The sequence below is a fragment of the Cariama cristata genome, unplaced genomic scaffold (assembly GCF_000690535.1).
Source record: "Cariama cristata isolate BGI_N322 unplaced genomic scaffold, ASM69053v1 scaffold1751, whole genome shotgun sequence".
Classification (NCBI taxonomy): domain Eukaryota; kingdom Metazoa; phylum Chordata; class Aves; order Cariamiformes; family Cariamidae; genus Cariama; species Cariama cristata.
In genome coordinates this window covers 25199-35303 of record NW_009600781.1, presented here as the reverse complement: position 1 = coordinate 35303, position 10105 = coordinate 25199, and the positions used below count along the sequence as shown (strand labels likewise).

Genomic DNA, 10105 nt, shown 5'->3' with positions numbered 1-10105 from the left:
GAGGGTTCTTTAGCAACCAAGATCAAAGTCACACGGATAAGGACACTAGTGAGAGGAGCTGATAATTCCTGGTAGCCAGCCAGGCAAGACGTTGAGTATTTTATTTTGCTTTAGTGCTTAAGTATTTGATTAAGCACTTTTGGTGCTTAATATTTGTTTATTGCTAATACACAAGCAGTCTGCAAAAGGATACACAAAGGTCTATTTCTGAAAAGAATAGCTTAAATTTACCTGGGACAATAATTCCTCCTTTTCTCCAGCCAGTTTTCGTAGCCGGACATCTAAAACCAAAGAAACCAATTAAGAACCAGAGAAATCTGTAACCAAGAACATACTTTTTCATAACTTTCTGTTCATTTTCAAATAAAATGCTCTTTGAACTTAAAGTTAATAGCACTGGGAGCATAAAACTTTGATATCTCACTAATAACAACATACCAGCCTTTAGTTAATAGCAGAAAAATGGGAAAAATACTTCCTTCACACTGTTTATTAGTATAACAATTTTAAAAGCAAGACCTCCGAGTTCAGTGCTTTACAGTGGATTGACTATGCATACAATAACTTGTTCAACCTAAAGGATAAAAGCAAGTTAAAATAAAGACCTCAAAACCTGTATCTTTCTGTTATCTGTGTCATTTTTTTTTGAATGTTTTAAAAACTTTTTGTTTTCTACTCAATGTGATGAAGAGTGCACTTGCTTTACACTAACAAAGGCAGAGGCAATTCAAGGAAGAGGAAAGAATATACAATGCATTGTTTTCTATAATGGAAGTTTTTTCATTGATTATACATACTTTTAAAGAACTTTTTTTTTTTCATAAAACACAATGGAAAATATACTAATCCAAAAGACTAAACTTTTAGGCAAGATATTTTCTGACAGTAATAAAACAGAAACTGGACCAAGAGATCTAATCAGTTACAAACATCCAAACACATTCTAGTTGTTTTTTTACTCAAGAGACGTCTGTCTTTACTTAGCATTAAAAAAAAAAAAATTTAAAAAAAAAATCACAATCTTGAAAGTTGAGTAAGCATGTATTCCAGAAGCATCACAGTTATCTTTTTGGGGCTGTAAATCACAACCCACTGTGAACAGGAGACTTCAGGAAACCCACAGGAAACAAAGACTTCAAACACTCCATAAAGTACGTTAGGATATTTTTACCTAGTGGTCCTTCTCCAGCGGATTCCAAGACTTGAGCAGCTTCCTGTGATACAACTGTTATTGCACCAACCACTGATTCATGGTTTACATCACCATTCGGTGTGCCATCTGGAATTATAACTAATCCATGTTTCTAAAAATACAAAAGAAAATAAGCTATTTATACAAGAGCAGTGCAAAGATATAATTGGACAGAAAAATTTTTAAAAAGCTTTTCAAATTGATTGAAATAGTTACAATGAAATGCATTATTTATCCTACCCTAAGGACAGGTTTTGAGACTGCACAAGAATAGTAACCATTCTTCCTCTTTTTCATTGACCTTGATTTCACGCCCCATTCCTAGAATTCTGTTACTGTAGAGTAACTACTACCAACATACCTCTCCTCTCTTCATTGTTTCCTTCAGGTCAGTCAACTCCTCTCTGAGCTCATCTCGCTCATTCTTAATGCAGTCAAAGTAATCTTTCTGTCTTTCTAGGGCCTGGGTTCAGGCAGATAGCAAGAAAAAGAATGGCACAGAGAAAAAGCACATGACAGACAGTAGAGAGATTTTCTACAAGTAAATACAAAGAGCTCAATAAAAGTAAAGAAATTTAAAGGGGTATTTAATATATATATAAACATACATCTCTGATAACTACCTTTTACAAGTCACATATCTAGCCTCTTTGGTGCATGTTTGTCATGACATAATTTTTTCCCAGGTGAGTTTTAGTAGATTCTATAGTAGATTTTTATTTAGTTGATTTTATTTTTGGTAGATTTTGATAAACTAAATTGAATACTGAAAGAGGAAGGGATTCTTTTTAGTACAGGCACTCTGTAGCTGGAAATAAAATCTTCTGAAATTCAATTGGCAAAGGTCCTAAAATATTACATCCACTGAACTAATTTCTCTACCTTTTACAGGGTATAGAAGTGGAAATTTTACCTCATAAAAGACCTTGGATATATAAGCCTGTCATCCACTTATAAATCCTAGTTTATTTACTACTTGCTGAAGTATTAGAACCACCCTTTACTAAACCCAAAGTAATCAGTTACAGAGGGGGAAAAAAAAAGGAGCAAGCACTAGCAGCACTATTCTAGCACAAAAAAGGATTGCAGCTAAAAGTGCAATACGGACGTAGAAGGGTTTGCCTACCTATGCTGGAGCTGTGTTACCTGGCAGTTACTCACACTTGACTGGGCAGCATCCCAGTATTCCATTTAAATTCAATACTGTGTGCATTACAAATAATCCTGACCATACAGCAACTGCAAAAGTGTACACACATTTTGCCAAGAAAATTATTCAACTAAATCTTATGTCATGCATGAATGTTTAGGAATGGACTGATACCAAGAAAGAAATTAAGGTGTATACATTTGTACTGCAATTGCCTCACACAACAATTGCCATAGGCTCAATTTTAATAATTGTCTAGAATCTGTATACTAGAGCAATGTTTTAATGCATTACTCTTAATTTCAACAGAAAAATTCAAGGACTGTTGTTGCACTTGATTTATTAGTATGTAAATGTAACATTTGAAATACAGGTAATTCAACATGTGTGAAAACATCAGCTGTCCCATCATAGTTTAAGAATCCATGAGATGTCCTTGTATTTCCTAACACATACTAGATCTCTAACTACATTGTAAACAGTGTGAAGAACCTTAATCTTTACATCATTTTGCGTTCCACTACAGATACATAAACCTTTGCCATTTCTGAAGAACAGTGGCAGAGATGGAGGGGGAAGTAAGCTCACCCATTGAGAGAATGGATACAGAGGTGCAGAATCACACTGCAGACACAGACCCCGTGTGCTTGGCAGTGCCCTGCGATGCTGCTGATCTTCCCCAAACGTCCTTTCTATCCTCACCCCCTATGCACAAGTATTGGAAATCAGAAAATTTTGATGGGGAAGGAAGTGAAACTGATTTAACCATGTATCTGAACCTATGGGGAGATTAGTAATCATTATTCAATGTTGAAAAACTTTAGTAAAACTGCTTGTGTTTGTATGCCTAGGGATTATATGACACGGATTTCAAAGTAAATCTACTTCTGCAATTCTTCTCTTGGGGCATGGGGCAGGAGTTAGGACAACAAAGCTCTGCAGGAATGTTTCAACATACCAGTATGATTATAATCTGATCATTTGGCAGAAAGCAGATTTGTCTGGGGTCCTATTTTCTAAATATTCCAAAAACCTTAAATGAAATCTATACTAAAAACTTAAGACACACCATTGCTAATTTCAAATTGGTAATGCACATGCAATTTGGAGCCATCAAACAGTAAAATAGCTGTATATTTGAGGAATATAACCTGGAAGTTATAGTTCAGTGTCCTCAAATTGATCTAATTTAAGATCAAATACAACTGCAAATTTCAATTACTTTGTAGAAACAGGACAATATAAGAAGCCAGGTGTTAAACAAACTCATGCTATTTCTGTTCTGCTTGCCTCCCTTTCTTCCTCTGAGGCAACATCAGTCTTGCATACATTGTAAAACTAGATTACGATTCCAGTAATAAAGTACTCCTTTGTGAAGCTTCTCAGAGATTTCTGAAGTCGGAATGGAGTAAAAATTAGCAAAGCTACATAGTATTGGCAAGAAAGACTCAAAAAACTCTGAGCTAAGAAAAGCGTCTAAATGCTTTTAGATAACAGAAGTGAGAAAGAAAAGACAGCAGCATTTTTATATTTTAAGAACTAGGAGAATTCCATTCCGAGATGGTAAAAGAATAAAACTAGGAAAAAAAATCTAGTTATGGTGTTTACAAGAACTGGCAGGAGAATTTTCGCTAAAGGAAAAAATCTTTCTTGTCAATCTGGCTGGTAGCTATTTTTTTGAGCATTAGATAAATGATATGCTCTGTACTAACTCTGGCAATATATTTGAAAGAGAAAAAAGTGCTTGCACAAAAAAATTGCACAAATTGAGACAGTCCAATACACAAAATTGAAGAGTAAGTATGGAAAGAATATGGTTAGGACAAAAAAAAGTTTTCAGAAAAAAATTAAAAATGTTGAAATATTATTTTATGATGGAAGAGAAGATTGAAATATGGATTGAAGGGCTGAAACATGAAACAAACATGGATTGAAAAGAGACAGTGTAACAGGGCTTTTTTTTAACTGGGCACCATCAGTTAAAAGCTAACTTTTCAAAGTGACTTGAACTTCAGCAAATACAGCAATTTTCAAAGAAATCTGCTTCTGTCAAAATCTGGTATAAAACTCAGTTAGAGAGAAATGACCCTCAAGTTACTAAGCAGCAGCCGTTCCAGTTAACTCCCTCTCTCCACCAGGCAATCTACTTGTGGCCCAGAACAGGCTCAAGTTCAGAGCCACGCAGCTATCACTGAGGATCAAGCTCACTCAGCCAGTTTTACCACTTCTGTGCTGCCCAGAAGCAAAGCTGACAAACCCTGCCTGACCTGCATTAGCTGCGTAGTAAGTATCAACACAGTTCTACCCGTACCACCTTCCTTCCTATACAGGAGCCCGACAGATGCTCCTGAAAAGGTCCCACACAAACACTGTTTTGATTCCAACTCTCAACTCCAGTAGTTGGTAACTGTGGAACTTTTTGTGTGGTATCACAAAATCAGCTTGGTTCAGCGTTGCATTCAAGCTAACGAGCCCTTGAAGGATCAGAAGTGCAATACAGGAAAGTGCAAGTTGGCTGCAGAAGTAAATTCAAAATCGTAATTTTTAGCACTAGGTATGCCAAATTGAAGCACAATCTACAAATTTTCACTGAGGTTTCTCTATATTTTGACCCTTAGCTCCTGCACCTCTCTAGGTTTCCCATTACTTAGGTATTTCGTCTCTCTTATCCCAGGTAGTGTAAAGCAGACCATTTTAAAATCCACCAATTCTTATGCAAACTGTAAAGATGATGACAGAGGCAGAAGTCAAATGGTGAGCACGTTTTGAACTGTTCAAGTTCTGAAAATGGTATTTGCCTCTAAGGAGATTAAAAGCTTTAAAAACAATTTCAAATCTGTATGAAGTTACATTATTGCTATGTCACTATGGATCAATATACTGATCCAGGCCATTCTTACCTTTGTTAAGAATAAGGAAATGGTTACTTTTTCAAGCCCTGAATACCAGTAAAAAATACTTTTGTAAAAAAATATAAAGTTGTATGCATAACAGTTTGTTATAAATTTAATTGGCTCATTTTCTGAAGAAGAGAAAGATTGCAAAATATTCTAAATATTTAAATTGGGAGTGGCCTTCATTTCTTTGGAGTACACAGCATTCCCTGGGGTGTGGGGGGCATCCATCTGCTTCTAAAATGAAAAAACACCTTTCCCCCCATATTTGATTCATACCCCTATTTTTTTATCTTTCCAATTAATTGTCTCCTGGAGATCAAACACCTCTTTGGTTATGGAGTCTATATTCTGCTGCATGCGTTGATTCTCCTGTAGTAAATAGCATGAGGGAAGAATAAAAGAGGAAAGAGAAGTAAGGAAATGGAAAAAAAACACATTCAAATAGATAAAGGAAATTAAGTACTAAAAGTCAACCAAAGAGTTTATGAGCATGAAGTTAAGGAAAAAGAGTGCAACTTAACATAATGTATTCCTTACAAATTAATGCAAGAAAAATTTAATTAATTTTATTCAATCAATGTTGATGGGAGAATTTAGTGCAGCTAGAGCTACTTTTCCTTAGTAACAGTTCCCACTGCAGACAGGGGATAACATCCTTTCTATAGGAAAATAATTACCCTCTTGTAATTTCCAGATACCTTCAAGTCCCATTTGGAAGTGAACACTAATGTTAACAAGTGGTTTTATTAATGTTTTACAAAATAGAAAGTCTTCTTGAAAGTATAAAGAAGGAAGTTTGAATCAAGCATCCAGGAAATGAAATACAGCTGCTGACTGCTTTTTGATACTATATTAACACATAACAAGTGTGGTCCTATTTTTTATCTAACACCTTATTTTGCTGCTTGGCCTACAAACATAACTAAAATTCTTTGCTATGCTCATGTAATTATGTATGAAGATGACAGAAGAATTTTTAGAGCTAGAGACAATTTTTTGCCCTCCTAATGACTGAACTCGATTTTACATCTGAGAATTTAAGACAAAGTCTTTCTGCAAAAAGCTAAATGGCTTCAGCTAGGTTTTCTGTTAGTGATAACAGATGGAGAAGTTACTCAAATAAATGGTAAATACGAGTCAAATCTTTGAATGGACTGCATGCATTTGGTGACTATTCAACACATATGCTACATTCTACCAAAGCATGCACTCCAGACAAATTTATTGTATATTCTTGATTCACATTAAAAAAAACCAACCACAAAAAACCACCAAATAAACAAGAACGAAAGAAGAAATTATGAAGTGAAGTCAAACAGAATCCAGAGCAAGAGACAGAGCTACAACCAGAATTTGTGAAGTTTTTTGCTTGTCAGCCTTAATCTGCCACAAAATGCTGCTACTTAAACTAATCTTAGTCCTTTTCTTCTGCTAGTAAGTCATATCAACTCCAGTTCATGATGCATATTATTTTCTCAGTAATCATAACAGATCTGGGACTTTTCAGAAGTCTTCTGGAGTTACTGTACTACTACCTGGAGAGCACAAGAACTTAGTGGGGAAAGAAATTGATCAGTTAAATGCAACATTATATAGCTTTTGAAAATCAAGTAGTGGCAACTTTGGCCCATACACTCAAAGATCATCAATTTTTACTGAAACCAAAAGGTGGTGGGAAAATGATGTATTAATTGAACTATGACTTCCAGAGCTAGAATTCAAATCAATGGGAAATGAACACCCACATATCGTTGACAATACTTATCTCTGTGGACCATTTTGAAATGAAGACTGATAATAGCTCTGGGATTTCAGTGCATATTGATTTGTTTCCAGAAGAAAAGGGTGAGGAAGGGGTGGGGGGGGTGAGAGGGGAAAAGAACATATCACACACCCAGCAACATGGTTAGGACCCAAGAACATGCTGACCAGTGTTGCTATATTTGTGCTTGACTGGTAAGCAAACAAACATTCACTACTGCAAATTTCAGTGGTCAACGCTCACAAATATCTGAAATAACTGAAATGGAAACTTTTTGGAAAGGCAAAGAATAACATTTGGTATTATCCATTGATCAGAACTTCTGGTTACGCAAAAAAATTTTGGCCATACGAACATTAGTTCTCCCCTCACAAGTAAGAAAAGATACAAGGAACATTCATGAGAACCGCGATTCTCACAGGAATTAAGGATTTTACAAGATGTAACACATTTGAAAACCTTGCAGAGATATTTTCAACTTTATAAATCTAGAGATTGATAGCTTAAATTCTACCCATCAAACCAAGATAAATTCTTTCTTAAAAATGCAAGATAATATTTAAGCTGATTTTGTATGATGGCTGTTCCCATTCAAATCTTATACTGTATTTATCTGCGCAAGTTCTATCTTACACTATCTCATATGAACATACCTCTATCAATTCATCCCTCTGCCGAAGGGCCTCTTTAAGTTCATCCAGCTTATGCTGCAGAACACTGCATGTGTGTTTCTGTCTTTCCAATTCCTATATTAAATAAATGATTTATTGTTATTTATTTTGGGTTTGACACTCATTTTCAGTATAAAGTTTAAAAAAGTTAGCAATATCACTTAACATAGTATTATCTAAGAAGTTACTGTGACAATTTGAGAGATTCTACCTACCGGGGGGGTAAAAAAAAAAAAAAAAAAAATCACAGAATCAGTGTTTTAGTTAAGTTCTCCAGATACTTACTATAAAGGAGATTTTTTTTAATAAAATGTGGAGTAGAGACAAAAGATGCTGTAAAGGCTTAAGCACAGTATTAATGAGAAAAGCTCAGATACTGAATTTATCTAAATATTGCTGGAAAAAGCTACCACACACATCTTCACTTTCCAAGAAAGTGGGGTTGAACATGTCTTATTCGATTTAAATGCGTATTTTATCCTTAGTGGTTTTTTTGTTTGTGGGGTTTGTTGCTTTTTTTTTTTTTGGAAAAAACCAACACAACACCTTTGGTGACAAAGAGATAGACTTTTCTACTACAAAAGTCTTCAACTGTTCTAACTAAGTAGTCCAGGCTTCTTTGGTTTATCTTTATAATTAGGAAAAAAAAAAAAAAAGTCTTAAAAATCAGTACCTTTGACTTCTCTTCATTCTCCCTATAAAACTCTGCTATTTGTTCTTCTTTCTCCTCGATGACATCCTTTAGAGTATCTACTTGGTAAACCAAGTTGTTTTTCTCATTGTCTAGTTGAGCATTGGAGACCATAGCTTTCTTGTACTTCTCTTCAACTTCAGCTAGCGAATCCTATATAGACAGTAGAAAGGCTTGTATTAGTCTAACTTTTTGATGCAGTTATAATGTTAAAATATCACTGTAACACTGCAGAGTGCTGTTACGCAGTAAAGTTACAGAACTATTTTTGTTTCAGAACTATATTCATGTCTTCCCTTTACAGATATCAAGTCACAGTTCAATTTCCATTATTCAGGTTAGGTCATACGCAGTAATGAAAAGTTATCGTTACAAAAGTATGAAAATTACAAGATAATATTCCACTTGCATTTTCTACTCTGCCACCTTCACAACTTAACTCACAAGGATAAAGTAGTAATATCACAGCTTTATTGTATTTGCAGTGCATGCATGAGAGAACGCTTCAGAATGAGGATGCAACAAACCTGTCAGAGAGAACTCAGACAATTAAGTGACTAAAAAAGACCACAGAAATATCTCTAAGTAGCTTTAACTTAATGCTTGTTATTTAAGTAGTGCTCTGTTACCTCAGATTCAAAGTTTTAAGGTAGTCATATTTTTTCAGTAACAATGATACTCTGCTTAGGCAGACATTTTGTCTTTCTATTTCTTGCTAAGATTTAAAAAAAAAAACCCCAAACATGTAAAGATTCGTATGTTTGATTCTCTATCTGAAGGTGCACATATGCCTTGCTATATACCCTCTTATGCAACTCTCTCACATTTACCAAAATGGTTTTATCCTATTATTTTTTTTTCTCAGTATTGTAACAAATGTCAACTATTCAAATACTAGGACAACTATCACTCCAGGCACTTGTAAATATGCAATGATTTCAATACACATTCTTTTAAAAATACAAAAAAATTGAGTTTCATTCAGAGTGAATTTCACAGAGTCTTAATTTTAGAATCGAAAAAGAACTATTAAACCACTCCCTTTCCAAAGTACATCTGTGCCCTACTACAAATCCCCTAGTATTTCATGTAATCTGTTCTTTGAAGGCATAAGTAGCATAACCTCCATTTTTAGTTATTTGTACTATGACAGCAGAAGTGCAAGCACAGGAAGGGCATCAGGCTTGGGTTTTCCAGAAAACAGAATAGGACTAAGATATTAGGGGAGAAGATCGTAACAATCTAAGTTTCCTAAGAAAACACTGAAGATTTATATCTGTTATACAGTAAAATTACGCAATCATTTTTGTTTCTGAATTACATTCATGTCTTCTCTTTAGAGATACCAAGTCTCAGTTCAATATTCCATTATAAGAAAACAAAAAAAGCACAACCCCCAAAGACTATTCCACGTTATAAATCTCCATTTTGAGAAAGCTGCCCTTAAAGTACGTATTTTACCTTTTATAATTTTATCATAATCACATGTATTTATACCTCTCTGTTCCAGTCACTGAATTCTGGGATTTTGTGCTGGAGAGATACAGTATTTTAGAAACCTCAGAAAAAAAATAACTGAAGACGTATCCTGATACACTACAGATCAGAAGAGACAAGACACATCTAAGTGCATTCAAGTAATTCTTAAGATTAAAACCACTGAAAACATTTTTTGTGATGGTACAAACACGACAAATCTTGTAAAGATTGGTAAAACAAAACATCAGAGACAGCAAAAGACT

At 34.7% G+C, this 10105-nt stretch overlaps 1 protein-coding gene across 1 annotated transcript in view; it reads right to left on the bottom strand.

The window, feature by feature from the left end:
• Positions 1-231: 231 nt before the first annotated feature.
• LRRFIP2 (leucine rich repeat (in FLII) interacting protein 2) overlaps positions 232-10105 on the bottom strand; it is a gene marked incomplete at both ends in the record, with an annotated part of 32683 nt that continues 22809 nt past the window's right edge. Inside the window, 6 exons of the mRNA XM_009710137.1 lie at positions 232-281; positions 1172-1304; positions 1554-1655; positions 5516-5608; positions 7655-7747; positions 8346-8516. Coding sequence (XP_009708439.1) covers positions 232-281; positions 1172-1304; positions 1554-1655; positions 5516-5608; positions 7655-7747; positions 8346-8516 — 642 coding nt within the window. The remainder of the gene's footprint in view (positions 282-1171; positions 1305-1553; positions 1656-5515; positions 5609-7654; positions 7748-8345; positions 8517-10105) is intronic.